Source organism: Tupaia chinensis, unplaced genomic scaffold (assembly GCF_000334495.1).
Source record: "Tupaia chinensis unplaced genomic scaffold, TupChi_1.0 Scaffold139757_1, whole genome shotgun sequence".
Taxonomy (NCBI): domain Eukaryota; kingdom Metazoa; phylum Chordata; class Mammalia; order Scandentia; family Tupaiidae; genus Tupaia; species Tupaia belangeri.
This window is the reverse complement of record NW_006199637.1, coordinates 3,484,553-3,507,509: the sequence shown is the minus strand read 5'-3', so window position 1 is coordinate 3,507,509 and position 22,957 is coordinate 3,484,553. Positions and strand designations below refer to the sequence as shown.

Sequence of the window (22,957 nt, the reverse complement as noted above, 5' to 3'; positions counted from 1 at the left end):
GATGGAGTAAGGGTTACGTCATTGGACTCCCACGTAGTTGACAGAGGTTTAAGTCTTGGACCCAGTGGATGAAAACCCACGCCGGGTGTGTGTACAAGCATGCCCAAAATTCCAAAAGGAGAATGGAGAAGGGATTGCGGTGTGGCCATCACCCCTGGGGGGAGGGATGATTTCTTGCTTTCTGTCTCTTCGTCTCTCTCCAGCGAGTGCACGTGCCCTAAAGCAAAAAACTCTCTCTAAAAAAAAAATAAATAAAAAGAGAGAGAGAGAGGGCCAGCAGGTGGCGTGGTGGTTGGCTGACCACATGGCTGACCAGTTTGAGTCCCGGACCTGGCAGCTTATTTTCTCATTATCCCTCTCTCTCTTTGTGGTCAAACTTAAATTTAATTAATTAATTAAATGAATAATCATTGGGGTGGGGAAGAGTACTGGCTCTGTGGCCTGGGGGGTAAGGCAGCCAGATCCCACATGGCACAGTTCAAGTCCTAGAGCCAGTGTTTGAGAAACATGCCAGGTGTGTGTGTGTGTGTGTGTGTGTGTGTGTGTGTATACACTCAAAATCCTGAAAGGAGGGGAGGAATGAAGGAGAAGGGGTTGCTGGGTGACTATGCTCTATGGGGGGGGCTTTCTCCCTCTCTCTCTCCCTTTCTGGCAAGTACATGTGCCCTCAGGTAATGTCTTTTTTTTTTTGGAGAGATTTTCACTGTAGGGCGCGTGCGCTCGCCAGACAGACAGAGAGAGACATAGAGACAGAAAGCGAGAAATCACCCCCCAGAGGGGATGGTCACGCCGCAATCCCTTCTCCTCCATTCTCCTCTCGGGATCTTGGGCATGCATGCACATGCGCCCGGCGTGAGTTTTAAGCCACCGGGTCCGGGCCACGAACTGCGGTCGACTACGTGGGAGTCCAGCGACATAGCCATTACGCTAACTGCTGGTTCCCCCCTCAGGTAATGTCTTTTAAAGAAAGAATGAAGGAAGGAAGGAAGGAAATTGTGCAAGAAAGAGTGCATCAGTGAAATACCCTTGTTCACAGCTGCCCCAAATCCTTCTAAGTGGTAAATACAAGTGAGTTTCTAGGCTCTGTGAGCTGATAAAAAATGGCAGGTGAGCTCCAATTACAGTATTGCATTTTAGAGAAAAGTAAGCCTAACTCTACTCATTAAATGATAACTGTGGGCAATCGGTTATCCGCCCAAAAAGGTGGTGTGTGTATGTGTGTGTGTGTGTGTGTGTGTATGTGTGTGTGTGTGGTGATCTCTATTGTTCCCAGAAGACACTGGCTGAATATGCTGCCACAGCTAAAAAAAAAACCCAATAGCATCTGGCCAGGCACTATCACGAAGGCTTTTTGGAAACCAGACAAAAAACATGACACCCTCGTATAAAGCTCTGATGCAGCTGAAACTGCCGTACCGCAGAGCTCCCTCATCGCATCCCCAGAGACAGAAAGGAGAGATCCAGAAAAGGGCAGCTCAAACCATCCCAGGGCTATTATGAGAGACTTTAAAAAGTAGGACTTTCAATCTGCAAAGACAAAGAAAGGTTAAGAGGATGATAGGCTTGGAAACTGCACAATCCAAAAACAGGTGTGAAATGGAACGATGCCGACTTTTCCAGTCGATCCTAGGACGCAGAGTAAGAATCTGTAGCTTGAGTTTTGAAAGCAGCAGTTTTAAGGACAAATAAAAGGAAGCTCTACTATTGATAGAAGGTAATACATTTATAAACTTGGTTATCTCTGGAGTTGATAATGAATGAAATACTTAGCTAAATAAGGGATTCTAGAACACCTTTCAAACCTTTTATTGTTTTCTTTGCAGAAAAAAAAAATCACATAAACATCAAAATACCCTCAGGAACAAAACAAAATGAGAAACCCACATATTTCCTATCATGGCTGATCAGTTTCTTTAATGTTCCCTGTGTGTGTTTTTCTAGATTTTTAAATCCTGATATTTCTATTCTATCTAATATTTCAAGCATTTTGCTACTTCTGTAATATTTATGATTATAATGTTAATGATTTACAATATTCAGAGTAGATAATCCATAATGTATTTAATTAACTGCCATATTAAGATACTTAGGCTGTTTACAATTTTATACTAAATATCTTTGTGTGTATAATATTTTGCTTTTTAGATGATTTTCTTAGAAGGAACTTTCAGGAAGGCATAAAGAGTTACAAACATTTCGTACATCTTGGAACATATGTTCAAGTTACCTTTCTAATAGTTTATACCACTGAGGCCAGATAATGGCACAGTGGTAACATAAATGAACCCAGGGGAAAAGGTCCCCAGTTCATGTCCCTGGGCCTCCCTGAATCCACTGGGGTTTTGATGGAGGAGGTGTCCGTAATTCAGCTGACTCGGGCTAGGGTGGATTGTGGCATGAGGAGCCTGTTGGGGGGGTACCTCTCTCACTCTCTGTGCCACTGTCTCTCACAGAAAAAATAAACTTAGAGAAAAAAATCCACACTAATCGTTTATACCACTTAAACTACTGCTACCAGCAATAAGTAATGAAACCACTTTTATTAAAGCATCACACAGGACCAGCAGTTGGTATAATGGCTATGTCGCTGGACTCCCATGTGGTCGACCGGAGTTCAAGTGCCAGACCCGGTGGCTTAGACTCACGACGGGTACGTGTGCGTGTGTACCCAAGATCCCAAGAGGAGACTGGAGGAGAAGGGATTGCGGCGTGGCTATTCCCCCCGGGGGGGATTTCTCGCTTTCTGTCTCTCTATCTCTCTCTGTCTCTCTGGCAAGCATACACACCCTATAGCAAAAACCCAAAAACCTCTCCAAAAAACCCCCCCAAAAATCACACATGTAAAACGTGATCATTATTTTGAGCTTGTTATAACAATATATAAATTGAGCCTCACTACTTCATATTCTCTGTCCCTTCAAGGTGGGCTCATGGAGGCCTCAAGTCTCTTTTGCCAACATACGCTTTTGTTCTTTTTTCTTTGGGTGATTTTTGTTTGTTTGTTTGTTTTTTAAAGATTTTTACCACAAGGCATGCCTGCTTGCTAGAGACAGACAGAAAGGGAAAGACAGAAATCCTCCCTCCCTTCCCAGGGGGATGGCCCTGCTTCAACCCATTTTCCAGTCTCTTCTCCTCTCGGGGCTTTGGGTACGCACACAGAGCATCTAGTTTGTTTTTTAAGCTACTGAGTTCGGGACTCAAACCATGTGAGATCCAGCTGCCTTAACCACCACACCACCAGCTCGCCCCCTTGGTGATTAAGAATTATTTTATTTATTGGGACCAGCAGTTAGCATAATGGCTATGTCGCTGGACTCCCACGTAGTCAACCACGGTTCACGTCCCAGACCCGGTGGCTTCAACTCACACGGGCGCCTGTGCGTGCGTGCCCAAGATCCCGAGAGGAGAATGGGAGAAGGGATTGCAGCGTGGCCATCCCCCCAGGCGGGGATTTCTCACTTTCTGTCTCTCTGTCTGTCTGGTGAGCACACGCGCCCTATAGCGAAAAACCTCTCCCAAAAAAAATAATTTTATTTATCATTATTTTTCATTTGACCTGGGATGGGGTGAGAAAGCACGTTGCCAGGTCCAGGATTTGAACTGTTGTCGACCATGTGGGAGTCCAGTGCCTTAATCACCAAGCCACCTGCCAGCACCCACCCCCCCAGATGATTTTTAACTGAGGTGGACCTCTGATTCAAAATAGAATTTTTTTATTCCCTCTCCCCATCTTCCACACCCATACCTAGGCCCCCTGTAACCCTCAGTCAAAGCTCTGCCCCTCCCCTACTTTCCTGAATGCATCTGGACACTGGACTCAGGCAAAGTCTGAGCAGCCAGTCAGCCTGGGGTCTGATGGTCAGCCAAGACTACCTGGTCTCCAAGTCCCAGCCTCCTTCCAGCACCCCATGACGTGGTCCTCAAGACTGGCCCCGGGTTGGTTCCTGCTAATAGGCTTCCATGTTAGATTTCCTGGCACTTAAAATTCTGTGTATGGTATTTCTGCTGGTTGGGGCCTGGGCTCCACGAAGAGAATTCCTAGACAACGAATAAGGACCCCCTTGTCACCTGTTTCCTTTGTCCAGTGCCCTCCACCTCTCTGCCAGGACCCAGTAGAGACATGGTCTGAATGACAACTGAATCTGTCTTATCACTTATTTGCAAAGTTTTACCCACTTCCCAAACACATGCTCTCAGCCAAATCCACTGATGAAACCCATCTTGTGCTTGATGAAGGGGCCAGCTCTGTGGGGGAGCCTCAGTCCCGGTGTAAGGTCTCAACCCTCTCCTTCTCCCCCACCTCAAACATGCTGGTGGCGCTAACCCTGTGCTCTGAAGCATGTCACACATGGATTTCCTTTCTTTGATTAGAAATAGGTTTTTCCCTTTGTTGTTTTTGTTTGTTTGTTTTGCTTTTTAGCTTTTTGCTACTATAGGTACATGTGCTCACCAGAGAGCAACAGATAAAGAAAGTGAGAAATCACTCTCATGGGGGATGGCCACACCACAGTCCCTTCTCCATTCTTCTCTAGGGATTTTGGGCACACATGCACACACGCCCAGTGTCTTTTTCAAGCTGCCGAGTCCAGGACTCAAACCATGGAGTTGGCCACGTGGGATTGAATACCCGAACTACCATGCCATCTGCTGGCCCCTCCTTTTCTTTGTTCTTTTCCCCGTAACTGTGAAGGTACCAATGGCCATGTCCTCCTTTCCTTCAGAGATCTCTTTCATCGTCACCTGTGGAGGGCACGGAGGGACAGAAGCTCAGATGCGCAGGCTCAGTTTGGGCTGGGGCAGAAAGCCGTGGGCCTGGGAATATGGAGTTCCTTTGTCTTCAGGAGACGCTCCCTGGCCCTCTCAGCTGCTCCAGTCAGTGCTTTCTTTGTGGTCTTTCCAGGCAAAAGAGCACAGGTGGGTGGGCCTGTGTTCAGGACTAGGTCTGGTCCTGGTGGTTCTAAGTAAGTCCAGTGTCGCTGAAAGGTCAGCAGAGGCGGTGGGGCTGGGAGAAAGCGGGCTGGGAGCTCCAGGACCCCTGGGGCTGGTTCTGAGAGAGGGCTACAAATCACAGGGGAACTTCGGAAATCACTGGCCCTGGCTCCCATGCTTTCCAGACAAGGGAACAGATTCAGAGATGGAATCCTCTAAGCCGGGAGTCTCCTAATTAAGACATCCATCTGTGTACCTGCTTTTCCACTGACTTTCTAAATAACTTCTCAAATGGATCAGAACCCTGATTCCAGGTATCAGAGGGAAGTCAGTTTCAGTGACAATTAACAGCCGCGATCACCACAGAGCCAGGTCAGCGTATAGATGCAGCGAGGAATCCCCAGAGGCTTACCTTCTCCTCTTCAAAGAACTACAGGCATGTGAAACCAGAGGAGTAAGGAGGCCCCAGGACTCAAGGAGTGCTGATCTGGAAAGGCGGAGTGGAGCCAGCCAGGCCCGCCAGCCAGTCTTCTGGGAAGATACCATCAAACGTGATTTTACAAGGACAGAGAAGCCAAACAGGCTCTGGCCTGCCACTGCCACCTAATACATGCCATTCTGCCAGAGACAGGAGTCAGATGCCACCTAGCAGGTGCCTATGGCTGGACTAGATTCTTTTTACGTTGACTGTCCTATGTAATCATCGCAAGAGCCCAGGGGATACCGAGTACAGTCCCCATTTGACATCAAAGGAAACTAAGGCTCAGAGTGAAACGACTTGCTGGAGGTCATGGCGCCAGTAAATGGTGGAGCGATATTTGCGCACCGGCTTCCTAACTCCAAGTCCAGTGTCTTTTCTCTGTTCCACAATTATCTCCTGGGGTTCAGGAGGCAGGACAGCGTCTTAAAGAGAAGCAACATTGGCTGACCATGGTTCAGATTCCAACCTGGTGGCCTAAGAAACACATTGGGCATGTGTGCGTGTACCCCAAGTCCTACTGAAATAGAAAAAGGATTGCAGTGACCAAGGACCATTAAGGGAGGGGGCTTTCTCCCTCTCTCTGTCTCTCCATTTCTCTCTAGTAAGTGCACGAGCCACTTGGTAATTAAAAAGGGGGGGAAGAGGGGACCAGCAGGTGGTATGGTGTTTGAGGTGCTGGACTCCCACATGGCCGACTGCAGTTTGAGTCCCAGACCTTGCCGCTTGCTTTCTCACTTTCCCTCCCTCCCTCTCTCTCTCTCTCCCTGGGGAAATTTAAAAAAAAAAAAGAAAAAAAAGATGATAAATAAAATAATTCTTTTTAAAAGGGGGGGGGGTAGAGGCAGCAGGTGGCATGGTGATTAAGGTGCTGGACTCCCACATGGCCGACTGCAGTTTGAGTCCCAGACCTTGCCGCTTGCTTTCTCACTTTCCTTCTCTCTGTCTCTCTGTGGGAAAATTTAAAATAAATAAATAAATTAAATTAAATTAATAATTTTTTAAAAAGGAACAAAAAAAGAGAGCTGGACATATGAGTTATAGTGCCTTAGTCCTCATTCACACTCTGCCACCTTCTTTTCTACAAAATCTAGGGCATCGGTCCTCTGGACTTCAGTTTTCTCTTCTGTAAAGTGGGAAGCGTACCTGCTACCTTGCGGACTTGGGGTGAGAATGGTGAGTTGGATAACACACACGGAAGTGCTTGGTAAGAGATGAAGCCCAACCAGCAGTAAGTGTTACTCACCGTTTCAGTACCTCATTGCTATTTACCCTCTAACTGCAAAGAGTGGAACAAAACAACTAGTTCTATAGCCCCTGATTCTAACTCTTAGAAAATACGGCCATTCCTGGGGCAGGCAGGTGGTGTGGTGGTTAAAGGCGCTGGACTACTCCATGGCTGACAATGGTTTGAGTCCTAGACCAGGCAACTAGCTTTCTCACTTTCTCGCTCTTGCTCTCACTCTTGTTCTGTCCCTCTCTGATCAAATAAAAATAAATAAATTAATAAAGTTAAAATAAAATATTTTTTTTTAATAAAAAAGAAAATACAGCCACTCCTACATTCGGACCTTACATTCGGACCTATTTCTCATTTTGTGGCTTCCTCGATTGTAGATCTTGAGGAATCAGCAGTAAGGGAAGAAGAAATCAGAGACAACAAGAGAATGCATAGTGCTATTTTCGGATGAATAGCACTATTTTCAGATGAACAGTGCTATTTTCAGATGAATAGCGTTATTTTCAATGACTCTGCCTTGGGGTATAAAAATCAGGAGATCAAGTCTGAGTGTCCTCCTTGGATGGTTTAAAACACAACATAAGTGACTGATCTGTCAAGTACTAGAAATTTCTCTCTCCTTTTTTATTTTTTTAATTTAATTTATTCATTTTTTAAAAAACTTTAAAAAATTATTTATTTAATTTTATTTATTCATTCATTCATTTTTAATTTGACCAGAGAGACACACACAGACAGAGAGAGAGAAAGAAGATGAGAAAGCAAGCCACCAGGTCCTGGATTTGAACTGTGGTCAGTCATGTGGGAGCATCCAGCGCCTCAACCACCACTCAACCCGCTGGTCCCCCTACTTGTTTATTTTAAAATTTATTTCTTGGGACCAGCAGTTGGTGTAATGGTTATGTCTCTGGACTCCCATGTAGTTGACTGTGGTTCCAGTCCTGGACCCAGTGGCTTAAACTCACACCAGGTGGATGTGTGTGCGTGCCCAAGATCACAAGAGGAGAATGGAGGAGAAGGGACTGAGGCATGGCCGTCCCCTCTCGGGGGTGATTTCTTGCTTCCTGTCTCTCTCTCTCTATCTTTCTGGTGAGCACACGTGCCCTACAGCAAAAACCTCTCGGGGGGAAAAATAATTCTTTCTTTCTTCCATGAGCGAGAAAGACAGACACTCCTAATAGGATCCCCAGGCCAGCTCTACTCCTAGCCCCAGTCGGTCCTGGATCATGGGTACACGTGTACCTGGTGTGCTCAGGGAGGTCCCTGGGATGCAAACCCCAGGATGTGGCCCAGTTGTATTACAGCTGCACCACGACCAGGCCCCAGAATTTATTTTTTTATTAAAAAGTATTATTTTATTTAACTTTCTTTCTTTATTTATTTTTAAATTTGACCAGAGAGGGACAGAGCAAGAGAGTGAAAGTGAGAAAGCAAGCCACTGGGTCCGAGACTCAAACCATGGTCAGCCATGTGGGAGTCCGGCACCCTTCATCACACCACTTGTTGGCCCCTAGAATTTTTTTTTCGGTTGTCACAGGGTATGTGCACTCAGCAGAGAGAGACACAGAGAAACAGAGAGGGACCTAGCGAGTGGCAGAGAGAAAGCACTGCCCCCATGAGGCATGGTCAAGCTGCAATCCCTTCTACTCCATTTCTCCATCCTGTTGGGATCTGCGGCATGAATATGCACGTGCTTAGTATAAGCTGCCGCTAAGGCCGAGATTCAAATCACGACTGGCCATGTGCAATCCAGTTCCTTCAACCACTAGCTACAGGGCTGCCCCCTCACTCCAATTCTTCCGCTGGTCTACATGGGAGAGTTCTAGGTTCGTGTCCAGAGACCTCTCTGAATGTGCTGGACATGCACAGTCCCATGATTCAGGACTAGCTGGTGCTGGGGGTGGATCATGGCAATGGGACTCTGTTGAGGTGTCTAGCTCTTTCTCTCTCTCACTCATGAAAGAAATAAATAAATGAACTTATTTTTTTTTTTTCTAATTAGAGATTGGGAGAAAAATGTAGTCCAGGGAGAGAGGTGAGCTGGGCTCTAATTCTAGTCTTGTCCTGGTCAAGGTAGGAATGTCCAGAAGTGCTTTTGTTCACATTAGAGAAAAGCAGAAAGAAAAAAAATCAGCCCCTCTACTTCGGTGAGAAAACGGAGCATCTCAGGCCAGTCCTCATCCTCCTTGTTCTCCCCTATTTCCCTCACTTACTTGTGACTTTCTAAAGGGTTTCTCTTCAGCACCAGGAATGCAAACCCTGAGGACCGATTGCTACAGTGTCAGACTGGCTGAAACCTAAGGACGTATATAGTGAAGTCTCGGTGTTTTACAGATGAGGTGCAGGGTCAGAGGAGTTGCGGGGGGGGGGCTGTCCTGGGTCACACAACCCCAAGCTCCCACTCAAGGCTCTGCCATTCCTCTCTATCCTCACTGCCCTCATTCAGGGTGGTTCTCTCTGGGCTCCTGACCCATATGCTTCCAAGATGAATCAGCAAATAGTGTAGAATATCATCTGTTGATCATTTCTCTCTCTCTCTCTCTCTCTCTCTCTCTCTTTTTTTTGGAGAAGGTTTTGCCATAGGGCGTGTGCTCTTGCCAGAAAGACAGAGAGAGACAGAGAGATAGAAAGCGAGAAATCACCCTCCAGGGAGGGTGCCCGCATCGCAATTCCTTCTCCTCCATTCTCCTCTCAGGATCTTGGGCATGCACACACACGCTCCTGGCATGAGTTTTAAGCCACTGGGTCTGGGACTCGAACCATGGTAGACTACATGGGAGTCCAGCGACATAGCCATTATGCCAACTGCTGGCCCACGTTGATCATTTCTCCCAACCCCTGGGAGGGCAAGTGACTTGTCCAAAGCCACAGGATTATCAGTAACTAGGTGTAAGAGTTATTATAACTGGGAATAAAGTTATTACAAGAGTTATTACAGACCCTGGATTTCTCCCAATTATGTTATTACATTTAAGCCAATCTTCTAACCAGGTGTTACTTTTTTTTTTTACATTTTTCCTCTATTTTTAACTATATAACCCTGACGAAGGATTTTTTCTTTAAAAAAATTAGATTAGTCTTTAAAAAGAATTATTTAATTTTATGTATTATCTTTTAAATAACTATTTTAATTTAACTATTTGTTTATTTGTTTATTTAAATTTGACTAGAGAGGGCTGAGAGGGAGAGGGGGGGAGAGAGAGATAGAGAGAGAGAGAGAGAGAGAAAGTGAGAAAGCAAGCCGTCAGGTCTGGGACTCGAACCATGGTTGGCCATGTAGGAGTCCAACACCCTTAACCACCACACCACCTACAGGCCCAATTATTATTACTATTATTTTAAAATTTGCTATAGGGCACATACACTTACCAGAGAGAGACAGAGAGAGAGAGAAAGAGAGGGAAAGCAAGAAAACAAGCCATCAGGTTCTGGACTTGAACAGTAGCCAACCATGTGGGGGTCCAGTGCCTCAACTACCATGCCAACTGCTGGGCCCCCTGGTTAGTTTTTGTTTCATTCTAAAAAGTAATATATGCTTAGGGGCCAGCCAGGGGTGTGGTGGTTAAGGCAGCTAGACCCTACATGGCCAATGGCATGGTTCAAGTCCTAAACTCAGTGATTTGAAAAATGCTGGGTGCATGCAATATAGTCAACCGTGGTTCGCGTCTGGGACCTGGTGGCTTAAAACTCACACCGGGCGGGTGTGCGTGCGTGCCCAAGATCCCAAGAGGAGAATGGAGGAGAAGGGAGTGTGGCATGGCCATCCCCTCTGGGGGGTGATTTCTCGCTTTCTGTCTCTCTGTCTCTTCTCTCTCTGTCTGGTGAGCTTATGCGCCCTAAAGCAAAAAAACACTCTCAAAAAAAAAAAAAATGCTGGGTGCATGTGCATGGTGCCCAAAATCTTAAGAGGAGAATGGAGAAGGGACTACAGAGTGGCCATTCCCCCGGGCGGTGATTTCTCACTTTCTTTCTGTCTGTCTCTGGTAAGCACACAGGCCCTATAGAAAATGTTTATTGTAAATTGTAAATAAGTAAATAAATAAAAGTTAAAGGCATAAAGTGAAAAATAAAAGTCCCTGAGGCCAGCAGGTGGCATGTTGGTTAAGGCACTGGACTCCCCACATGGTAACCCCAGTTTGAGTCCTGGACCTGGTGGCTTGAAAAAAATCACACCAGGTGCATGTGAGTGTGTACCCAAAATCCCAGGAAAAGAAAGGAGGAGATTGTGGCATGGCCATCCCGCCCCCAGGGGGTGATTTCTCGCTTTCTCTCTCACTGTCTGTCTCTGCATCTCTCCACTGCATACATGCCCTATAGCAAAAACCTTAAAAAAAAAAAAGTCCTCTGTCACATTACACTCCCTAGAGATAACCACTATTAGTGAGTTCTTGTAATTCCGTACAGAAATTTAAAGAATTTAAAGACGGGGGCTGGCAGGTGGTGCTGTGGTTAAGGATGCTGGACTCCCACATGGCCAACCACGGTTCGAATCCCGGCTTGCTTTCTCTCTCTCTCTCTCTCTCTCTCACTCTGTTCCTTTTTGGTCAAATTTAAATAAATAAATAAATAAAGTTAAATAAAGTAATTCTTTTTTTTTTTTCTTTTGAGAGATTTTCACTGTAGGGCGCGTGTGCTCGCCAGACAGACAGAGAGAGACATAGAGACAGAAAGCGAGAAATCACCCCCCAGGGGGGATGGTCATGCCGCAATCCCTTCTCCTCCATTCTCCTCTTGGGATCTTGGGCATGCACGCACACGCGCCCGGCATGAGTTTTAAGCCACCGGGTCCGGGACACGAACCACGGTCGACTACGTGGGAGTCCAGCGACATAGCCATTATGCTAACTGCTGGTTCCCAAGTAATTCTTTAAAAAAAAGAATTAAAAGATGAAGTCAAGTAAGTGTACTTGTTTATGTTCCTCTCGGTCATGGTTACTCAAAAAAATTTGTTTTTTTGATTGAACCAGCCCATAGCCTAGTGGTTAAGGGAGCTGATCCCACATGGTCAACTGTGATTTGAATCCTGGCCCCAGTGGCTTAACAAACATACCAGGAACATGTGCATGCATGTCTAAATCCCCAAAGGGTGGAGAAAAGGAGGAAAAGGGATCGTGGTGTAACTACACCCCACAGAGGGGGGCTTTCTACCTGTCCCTCTCTCTCTCTTTCTGTGCTGACAATTGAAAAAAAAATGTTTTTGTCAACTCTATGAATGATGGTGCTGGGCTAAGGTCAGAGGCCGGGGGTTGCGTCACACGGAAGGACAGAGATGAGTTAAGCATCTCAGGAGATGAGAGTTCCCAGTGGGGCCTGGCAGGGATCTGGCCTAAACCCTTCCTTTCTGAGCTGGTATTAGTGTGGAGGCCAAGTCAGAGGCTCAGGCTGATCCTTCTGGCCCTGGCACTTCCCACGCACGTGACTTTGGTTTCTTTAATGTGCTTTAGTATCCTCATCTGTCACATGGAGATCAAAATAGCACGACTTCATGGTCTATCGTGGGGGTTAAAGAAAACATCACACATACGAACACATGGGAGTCCTTGGCATTAAGCATGTACGGAAGACCTGGTAGCTGCCGTTATTATCACTAATGTTGCTGTTTTTCTGCTGGCCCAGCTGAAGGAAGGAGAGAGCCTCCAGGTTCATTACCTAGGGCCATAGAAGAGCTCAGACCAGGGCCCTGTCCTCTGTTGAATACCTCTGGGAAGAATAAAAAGACACTTAGAGGGGCTGGCAGGTGGGTGGCAGTTAAGGTGCTAGACACCCACGCTCACAGCGTTCTGAGTCCCAGATGCGATGTTTTGCTTTCTCACTTTTCTCTCTGTCTCTCCCTGGTGAGCATGCATGCTCTGTAGCAAATTAAAATAGTAATAATAATAATAAATTAAATGAATAATTCTTAAAAAAAAAAAATAAAAGAAAGGCACCTAGAAAGTAGTTCTTTAGTCTGACCAAGAGTTCATGGCCAGGAATTTCCCAGGATATTCAAAACTGTAAACACACCAAGCATAAGTACGGGTGCCCTGCTGGCCAGGCACAGTGGGCTGGTGAGGCGTAGGCAGGAGAAAGTGCCTCTTTCTATCTGAATGTCAGGCCTGTCTCCCTAGTCTTCAGGGACAATGAGAACATTATCACAGCCACTTCATCCAATCGTGTGCGATCTGGGGGCTCGAATTGACTACGGACAACGTGATTACACAGTCTTCCAGCCAACACGCCGTGTGAGAACCTACCACTGGACCAAAAGGCCTGCTGGGACTTCACAGGCGCCACAGACTTGAAGCCCAGGCTCCCAGATGGAAATGCATTGGTCTTATATACTTTCTGCTAGTCAGCCCTTTATTATTTATTCATTATTATTGTTATTTTTAGGTTTTTGCCATAGAGATATGTGCTCACCAGAGCGAGAGAGAGAGAGTGAGAGGGAAAGTGAGAAAACACTCCTCCAGGGGGGATGGCCACGCTGCCATCCCTTCTCCTCCATCCTCTTGGGATCTCTGGCACACACACACACACATGCCCACACACACATGCCTGGCATGATTCTCAGGCTGCCAGGTTCAGTACTCCAACTGCGGTCAGCCTTGTGGGAGTCCAGCGCCTTAATCACCATGCCACCTGCTGGCCTCTATTTATCTATTTAGTATTATTTTTTAAATATTTCTTTAATTTATCATCACCATCACTTTTTTTATTTTGAGAGAGAGAATTTTACTATACGGCGTATGCACTTGCTGGAGACAGAGAGACAGAAAGTGAGAAATCACCCCCCCACCAGGGAGATGGCCACGCTGCAATCCCGACTTGGCCCTTATACTCTCAGGGTGACTTGTCCATTCTCCTCTCAGGGTTTTGGGCACACATGCACACGTGCCTGGCATGAGTTTTAAGCCCCTAGGCCCAGGACTCAAACCACAGTCAACTACATGGGAGTCCAGTGATGTAACTGCTACACCATCTGCTGGTCCCCATCATCCATCATTTTTTAACCAGAGAGAGACAGACAGGGAAAGTGAGAAAGCAAGCTCCCAGGTCCAGGACATGAACCACAGTCGGCCATATGGGAGTTCAGCACCCCAACTACCATGCTACCTGCCAGCCCCTTTGTTCTTTATTAAGTGTTATTTATTTTAATATTATTTGTTATTATTTTTATTTTTAAAATATGATGTAGGGTGCATGTGCTCACCAGAGAGAGAGGAAAAAAAAAAGTAAGCTTCCAGGTCTTGGACCCGAGCCGTGGTTATCCATGTGGGAGTCCAGTACCTTAACCACCATGCCACCTGCTGCCCCCAATTTTTTTTAAAGAAATATTTTATTCATCTTTATTCATCATCATCATCATTATTGTTTTAATTTAACCACCAGAGAACGACAGAGAGAGAGGAAAAGTGAGAAAGCAAGTCACCAGGTCTGGGACTCGAACTGTAGTCACCACATCACCTGCTGTTAGCCCCATTTGCTTTTTAAGTTTACTTATTTATCTCTCCTATGAGAAAGACAGATAGAGACAGAAAGAGAAGCACCCCCACCAGAGACCTCATGCTGCGATCCGCCCCCAGCCTCAGCCAGCCTGGATCACAGGTGTGTGCAGATGCCTGGTGGGTGGAGAAAGACCCTTGGGCCCAAACCCAGAGCCTTCCCATGTGGATTCAGTTTCGTACTGCTGTACCACCTTCTGGCCCTCACTAGTCAAGTTTTCATGTTACAAAATGCCTCCAGCACAGGACAATTCCATTCACTGATTCCATCCACCAGGCATGGCTAGGCAAACAAGTCACTGTTCCCACTGTCACCAAGAGCCATGGACACTGACCTACGTGCCAGACCCAGCCTGGTTTGAGGGCCCGTGGCAATCTTGAGACTTGTCTCAAAGGTCTGATCATGGAGGACTCAGCCGGGGTGTGAGAGGGCGAGAGCATGTGCTCTGATCACCCAGTCCTGTAAAGCTCAGAGGGTCTGGCCTGGGCCTGGTGTCCTTGGGGAAATGCGATGGGGCCAGGCCAGCTTTGGGAAAGCAGATGTCTCCTAGGCTACTGGGGAGTCTCTGGAGACCGGGCACAGCCTACTTGGAGACTGTCATCAAGGTCAGGACAGGGAATGACACTGCATTTAGGTTTCTCCTCTACAGCACTCTCTCCCCTGATTGGGCTTTAAAAGGCAGCCCATCCCGTTAGCCACTCTCCCCTTCCTCCCTGCCTCTGTGACGGTTTCTCTTTCCTTCTCGATTGTTCCCCCTCTTTTCTTCTCTTGGTCTTTGACTCTTCCCTAGCCATGAAAAAGAGCCAAAAACTAGCTTTTATTCTTGGCCGAATTCACACTACATTAAATTTAAAACCTCAGATCATTTTAGGAAAAGATAAACTGAACATTTTACTCTAAAAAATTCTATTTTAAACAATTAAAGACTTTTAAGAGATGAGGAATTTTTTTTAAAAAAAGAGATGTTTGCTATAAGGTGGGTGCACTCGCCAGAGAGAGTCGGACAGGAAGCAAGAAATCACCTCCTGGGGGGATGGCCACACCACAATCCCTTCTCCTCCATTCTCCTCTCAGGATTTTGCATGAGTTTCAAGCTGCTGGGTCCGAGACTCGAACCAGGGTCAGTCACGCGAGAGTCTAGTGATGTAACTATTACGCCATCTGCTGGTCCCAAGAGAAGGGGATCTTAATTTGCTACAGAGCATATGCACTAGCTGGAAAGAGACAGAGTGGGAAAGGAAAAAATCACTTCCCAGGGGTTGGCCCCGATGCAATCCCTTCTCCTCCATTCTCCTCTTAGGATTTTGGGCACATGAAGACACACGCTCAGTATGTTTTTCAAGCCACTAGGTCCAGCACTTAAATTGTGCAGTCGGCCAATTGGGACCAGTGGTGGTTAAGGCACTGGGCTCCCACATGGCTGAGCACCTTATTTACCACACCACTGGCTGGCCAGAGAAGGAGACTTTAAAGATTGTCTAGCTCAATGGCTTTTCTGATCCATCAATCCCTTACAGCATTGCTGACATTCCGTCTCCTTGAACGTTCCAAGGGATGAGAGCCCATTTTTTATTGAAGTTTGACTGACATGTTAAAAGCTGTATGTAGTTCATGTATACGGCTCGATGAGTCTGTGGATAAGCATACACCTGTGAAACTCTCACCACCATCAAGACTACCCATACTTCGTTTTTAATTAATTAATTATTTTTGCCAGAGAGCACACATGCTCACCAGAGTAAGACAGAGAGAGACAGGGAGAGAGCACCCACCCTCCATGGGCCTGGTCATGCCTCCACAATCCTTGCTCCTCTGCCTCTCCTTCCTCTGGGGATTCTAGGCCTATGTGCACGTGTCCAGTGTTTTTCAAGCCACCAGTTCTGGGACTTGAACAGCACAGTTAGCCACATGGGGTCCTGTTCCCTTAACCACCAGGCCATGAGCTGGTCCTCTTTTCTCTTTTTAAGTTTATTTATCAATTGCTCCTATGAGAGAGAAAGAGAAAAAGAGATACAGGCACTTCTAACAGGGTCCTCACATCACAATCCACCCCCAGCCTCAGCCAGCCAGGATCATGGACACATGCATGCATGTATCCTGTCTGTACCAGACGACCTCAGGACGTGAACCCACGACCATCTCATGCAGCCTCAGCATCACTGAGTGCATATGACATACTGTATGACTGTGGCTGGTCTCACTCATCACTTCCTTAAAGCAACTCAATTCTAACTGATAAAAATTCTTTATATTGAGCTTAACCTGCTTCTATAACTCCCACCCCAGGTTTTAGGAAAAACCCAGGGTGTAAAAACAGTATAATCAGCAGCAGGACAGGAAGGCAGATGTTGGGAGTCAAAGGATGGGGTAGACCAGCTGTCTGCAAGGTTCCATTGACATAACCTGCTTGGTTGGGCAAGACTTAAGAGACATGCTGCAGCCAGACTTTGCTGGGCCTGGAATGCTAAAAGATGACATGTCTTACATATCAAGAAGGTGGACATATCCATCAGGCAGTTGGAGAAAACAGTAATAGCAATTATGAACATGTAAGTGACAGAAACTATGCATAGTGCTTTAACTTGATTGTCTCATTTAACTCTTTCAATAACACCGTGACATGGTACTGTTCTTTTTAAGTTTAAGAGAGAGAAACATCCCCAACGGGTGCTGCAATCCACCCCCAGCCTTTAACCAGCCCTGAATCACAGGTATGTGTGTACCCAGCTTGTCCAGGGAGGGTTCTGGACACAAACTCAAAATATTCCCATGTAGGTGAGCTTTGCAGAGTGTGGTATGACCACTGAGTCACTGTTTGGTCCCCAGACATGGTGCTGATATTATCCTGTTTATACACGAGGTCACCACAGCTCAGTGGGCTCAGAACCATGAAGTCACTAAACCCAGACCCTCTGCCTGAGCAGAGGGCTCTACGTGATAAAGTCAGCAGAGAGACCAAGGCAGGAGACTCCAGTTGGGCTGCCACTTAGAGAGGCAGAGAGTATAAAGAACAGAAGGCCATGGTCCCTCTGGGCTCTCTTCTACAGAGGAGCCCCCAGTCTCCAGTCCCAGTCTGCTTGTAAATTTCTGATCCATCTTCAGTTGCCCACAGGTTCCATCACCTCAAATTCAACATGTCTACATCAGCTCATTTCATTTTCACCATCTCCCCAGCAAACAGCTCCCAGTCTGATATTCTTAATGTATATATACATATAAAATAGTTATATTTATAAATCACATCATGTATTTAAATATATATGTAAACTATCTACTTTAAATATACTTATATCTTTATATATAAATATAAAAGATATAAATAATATAAATGCACAGAAAAGATATTTATAAACATACCTTTATAAATGTATTTATATAAATATATAAATAATTTTTCAACATAACATACATAATATAAATACATACAATGATGGAAAACACATGCACAAGAGATAGGCAAAGAGAGAGCACCCCTAACAGGGTCTCATCACACTGTAACCCTGTCCCCGGTCCTAGCTCCTCAGGATCTGGGGTCCCATGCACGAGCCTGGTACCCTTTCAGACCAACCTGGGATCCAAATGGCAGTGACCACATGGCTTCAGGATGACTAGCGTTACCATGTGCCACAGCAGCTGAACCTCACAGTCCTAAATTTTTAAGCATAAAAGAGTGTTGATTCTTTTGTCAAACAAACCTGGATTTAAATAGATCTGTCAGACACAAATCATGTGGCCTGGAGCAAGTTACCGAACGTGATGGGCCTCAGTTTTCTCACCTATTCAATGGGAACAATAACAACATCTCTTGGAGGGTGCTCCTGTGGATTAAGCGAGAGAGTACGCATACAGAGCTGCCCTTGGCACACAGCAAGTGTTTAATAGCTGTCGTTATCACTATTACTGTTATTTCTCAGGCTTGAAACTCCCTCTCTGCGTTCACATTGACAGCTGATCCCCATGCTGAGGGGTGAGAGGAAGAAGACTCACAAAGGGGATGGTAACCTTTCTTTCTAAAATATTTGTTTAATTTTATTTATCGTTATTACTATCTATGTATATATTTTTTAAAGAGGTTTTTGCCTTAGGGCGTGTATGCTCACTGGAGACAGTGAGAGGGAAAATGAGAAACTACCCTCTGGGGGAATGGCCACACTTCAATCCCTTCTCTTCCATTCTTCTCCCAGGATCATGGGCACACACACATGCCTGGCAGGATTTTCAAGCCACCAGCTCTGGGACTTGAACCATGGTCAGCTATGTGGGAGTCTAGTAACATAACCGCTACACCATCTCCTGGCCCCAATTACTACTATTTTTAATTTTACCAGAGAGAGAGGGAAAGTGAGAAAGCAAGGTGCCAGGTGCAAGACTCGAACTGCAGTTGGTCATGTGGGAATCCAATACCTTAACCACCAAATCACCTGCTAGCCCCAACAGTAACATTTAAAAAAAATTTGCTAGAGGGTGCCTACACTTGCCAGAAGGAGATGGAGAAAGAGAGAGGGAGAGAAAGAGAGAAAGTAAGAAAGTAACCTCATAGGGATGGTCACACAGCAATCCCTTCTCCTCCATTTCTTCTTTTGGGATCTTGAGCATGCGCGTACATACACCTGATGTTTCTGAAGCCATCAGGTTCATGGCTTGAACTGTATGGTTGCCCATGTGAGATCTGGCCACCTTAACCACCACATCACCAGCTGGCCCCAAGACAGTAAAATCTTAATGCAGTGTGTGTTCCCAATGGTCACTTCATCCCTCTGGCTGAGGGGGGCTGCTGCAGGGTTTCTTTTCTGCACCTACCACAGAGAGAGTTGGGCTCCAGTCAAGATCCCTCTGACTTGCCTCCAGATTTGCTTATTGGGAGTCACATCCCATGCCATTTCTACCTCTTTTCTGTTCAAGCATGCATGTTGTGTCTTCCGCAGCCTTTGCCTCTTCCAAACACTTTTCCCTAGAAGAAGCTAGAATCAAAGTTTTGGGAACTATCTAGTCCAGGCCCTTTAAAGTATTTTCTAAATTAAAACAGTTATTTCAAAAAATGTCATGCTGTGCTGTCTCCATGGCCTGATGTTTAAGGGAACTAGATCCTACATGGCTGACTGAGGTTTGAGTCCCAGCTCAGCAGCTTTAAAGACAGGCCTGGTGTGTGTGCATGCATGTCTCAAATCCCAATAGGCTGGAGAAATGGGGGAGAAGAGATTGAAGCATGACCACACTCCATGGGCAGTGGGAGATGCTTTCTCCTTCTCCCTCTGTCTCTTTGGCTTTCTTTGGTGAGCACACGCTTCCACGGAGAGGTGGGGAGGAGGGAATCGTGCATAATCCAATTTGTGTAAAGAGGGCCGCCTCCTTTGCAGTGTTGCACTATGCATAAACATTTGAACTTCATGTGCAAGTCCACTGTGCTATGCTCAGTGTTTGAGTCTTCGCTGTGCATTGTGGGCCTGTGACGTTATGTATTCCTCCCACCTCCTAGGCCTGGTGTGCCATCAAGACCCCCTACCACCTGGAGCTATTACCTAAGTATGAATTGCAAATGATTAATCATAAACAGGGCACTGATCACAATCACTAACCTCACTCACACATGTGCACACCCTAACGTGCCCGGAGGCCCACAGTCAATATGAAAGGAGAGATGAAAGGAGATTCCAAGGAGACAGCATGGTGTTTATACTCAGCGAGGGGAGAACAAAGAGAACAGGGAGCCTCGGAGGTGGCAGGCAGCGAAAGCAGGCGAGACAGCCTCTAAGATGAGTCAGAGAGAGTGAATGAGGGCACTGGGTCGCATCAACTACCCTTTAGCTGGCCCCCAGAGGGTGATGTGAGCTGGAAGAAGAAAAGTGGGGACAGGATTGGGTTGCAAATGGGGAGAAATGCTCAGCTTATTTCTAGGAGGGCTTCACATCCTGCCCTAGAGGTCTCCTAGACTTCTCCTGCCTGGCTCTGCTCCCAGCGGCTGCAGGGTTACGGCACAGCAGCTAGAATGTACGGGCAAGGAAGGAGTTAAGCTAACAACAAAGATGGCAGTCCTGGACATCACCGACCCCTGCTTGGCAGACAGAAGCCACCCTGTGGCTGCTAATGCCCTCCATTTATTTGGTGCTGACAACTTATTTCAAATGCCCTCGTGCTAATGATTTCATTTAATCTGCAGCACAGCCCAGGGAAATAGGCAGGCCTGGGATGGTGTGTTCCTCCCCTCTTCACCCTGGATCCCTCCAGAGCCCTGAAATTGCTTCTGCCCTCCTGGAAACATGCAGCACTGAACCAGGCTGTGCCTTAGGGGATGTGGGAGGCTGGGTCCTCTGTCTAGGCTCCGTTCTAGGCTTGCTCAGCCTCTAACTGTCCAGAGCTGGGTGTGATGAGAAGTCACGGGATTTGCAATCATTCTCCTGGAATTTCCCAGGCACCCCTCCCTCTTTGCTTTATATTTGAAAGCCTGGCACATACTGACCATTTCACCCACTCCCCAGGGAGCTATGTCAGGCTTCTCCTCATTAGGCGAATGGAAACCGGAGGCCTAGAGAGGAAGAAGCCTATGCCCTGAGTCACACCGTGAGCAAATGTGGAAGAATCTGTGACGACTTGGACAGAGCACAGGTCTGGGGGCATCAGAAGACCTGAGGTCCAGGCCTAGCTGTGCTGCTTATCAGCCAGGGTCACTCTACCTTCCCAGCTTCGATATTCATAACTGTCAAATGGAAATAACGATATACCCATCTCTTCAGGTTGTTGGGAGACTTAAATGAGATTAAGATGTCAGTGTTATATAAATCAAAGTACTCCGATTATCAAGTAGCACAGGTAACATCGGGACTCTGGCTCAATGGGAAGAGGCTGGACCAAGTACAGAACCTGGGTTCTGGTCTACCCACCTGTGTGGCCCTAGGCAGGTCCAGGCTTCAGTCTTCCAAGGCCCCGGCCAGCTTCAAGGCTATGGCATTCCAGGGCTACACCTTTTATGCAAGGCCACCTGATCTTTTAACTGTCCTATTATGTATGACCCGTATTGCCCTAGGTCCCAGAATCTCACGGAGGGGAGGTAGCCAGTTCCATGAGAACCTTCGCTCCATGCCCTCTACCCACTTCCTCAGACAGTGGAAGTACACGTCTGCATTCTCCCCCTTTCTTAACCTTCATGGCCTTCCAGCTTTAAAGGAGAAGAGGGTCTCGGTACTGAAACCAATGGCAGATTGACCAAGTAAGATTTGCCAGTTGAAAACACTGGGCTGCCTGGAAGGAAAGGCCCAGTCTAACTACCCTGCCTTGAACATCCTGTTTCTCCTAGGCTGGCCCTGACTGTGCCAGGCCCCTGATCGGTTCCTTGAGGAAGCATTCCGGCATGACCCTTGCTGAGCACATAGAGGTGAATTAAATATTTAACATGGAAGGCCAGAGCCCCTGGTGCAGTAGCACGTTCTGTGACACAGACAATGGCATACAGCTCATCTATCACTCTGCCAGCAGCTGTAGGCTGGCCTTCCTGCTCACCAGCCCACACTGAGAAGGCATAAGAAATGTCAATGTTTTGCTCTTCCCAGCAAGCTCCCGGTTCCCTGTGTCTTTCCTCCAGCCCTCAGTGCTGAAGACTTCAGGGACCTGGAAATGTCTGGAACATTGCATTGTGGCATCTGCTGTATTGAACTGAACAGGTCTGTGGCTGTCCAGGAGGGGGCCTCTGTAGCTTCAGCCCATTTAGGGCCTGGGGGCTCCCACGGGGAAGGAGACGGCTCAGGAAGGATGCCGAGGCCTGACATCTCTCTGGGCAACGGGGAATTGGAGATTACTGCATGAAGCCTGGGTGTGGAGGCCAGCTGGCTTGCTTCTCACATTAATACAGGTCAGAGAGTTGTCAGAGTAGCAGATCCTCAGAGACCACCCAGGCCAGCCCTCTCTATTTTACTGAAAGGGAAACAAGGCCAGAGGAAGCAACTTATATAAGGCTACCCTATGGGCTGTAGGACAGCTAGGCCGGGGTTCTAGGTCTAGTATAGAGCCCAGTGCTCTTTTCACCCTACCTCTCGCATGATTCCCCCAAATCTCCTTCCTCATGATATCAAACAACAGGCCCCACATCTTCACAGGGAGCAGGACCCATTCGTGGCCCTGCCTTGTCATCTAAGGACTAAAAGAGCATGAGGCCAAGGTTCCAGCTTGCAGGATGGGGTCTTGGCCTTGCTACTTCTAAGTCTTAGCTCACCTGTAAAATGGGGACTTAAGAACCACTACCCTGGCTGGCTACCGTAGAGTTAAGTGAGACCATGTGTGTGGTGTATTTGTACACTGTGAAATACCAGCCACAAATGTCGGCTATTATTAAAATTAAGTGAAGTTTGAAGATGCTGCAGAGGGAGCAGGTCTCAGGGGACGAGGCTGTGTAGGAGCCCAGCTCAGGCTGGGGTCTCACCTGAGCATCCCACGAACATGACTAATCCTGGGGCCACCAGCAGAGACCGGCAGCAGCAGGTCAGACCACTCCAAGCTCACCGGCTTGAGAGACACCTGCCTGCTTTGCTTTGTATGTGTGTGCTTGTGTGTGTGTGCGCGCGCGTGTGTGTGTGTGTGCCCGTGGGCCAGTATTCCAGCTATTTGCCTGGCTGCTCCAGGGGCACCACCAGCAGGAGTGCAGTTTGTGGTGCTGAGGGAGGACACCCCACGTCAGGGAAGGTTGTAGACCCTCAAAGGAGAGCCCGACCAGCCTGGCACACTGCGGGACTGCCCCAGTGCCCTGGCTCTGCTGCTCTGCAGAGCGCTTACCTTGTACTTGGCCGCCAGCAGCTCTGTGGCCTGCTGCTCCCGCCGCAGGTCCTCCAGCAGCTTCTCCT

General features: G+C 47.1%; 1 protein-coding gene across 1 annotated transcript in view; it reads right to left on the bottom strand.

Annotated features, from left to right (window-relative positions):
* Window positions 1–22,957, bottom strand: part of KIF3C (kinesin family member 3C) — a 50,734-nt gene that overhangs the window by 25,554 nt on the left and 2,223 nt on the right. The window contains 1 exon segment of the mRNA XM_006162195.2: window positions 22,890–22,957. This exon segment is cut by the window's right edge and continues 29 nt beyond it. Coding sequence (XP_006162257.1) covers window positions 22,890–22,957 — 68 coding nt within the window.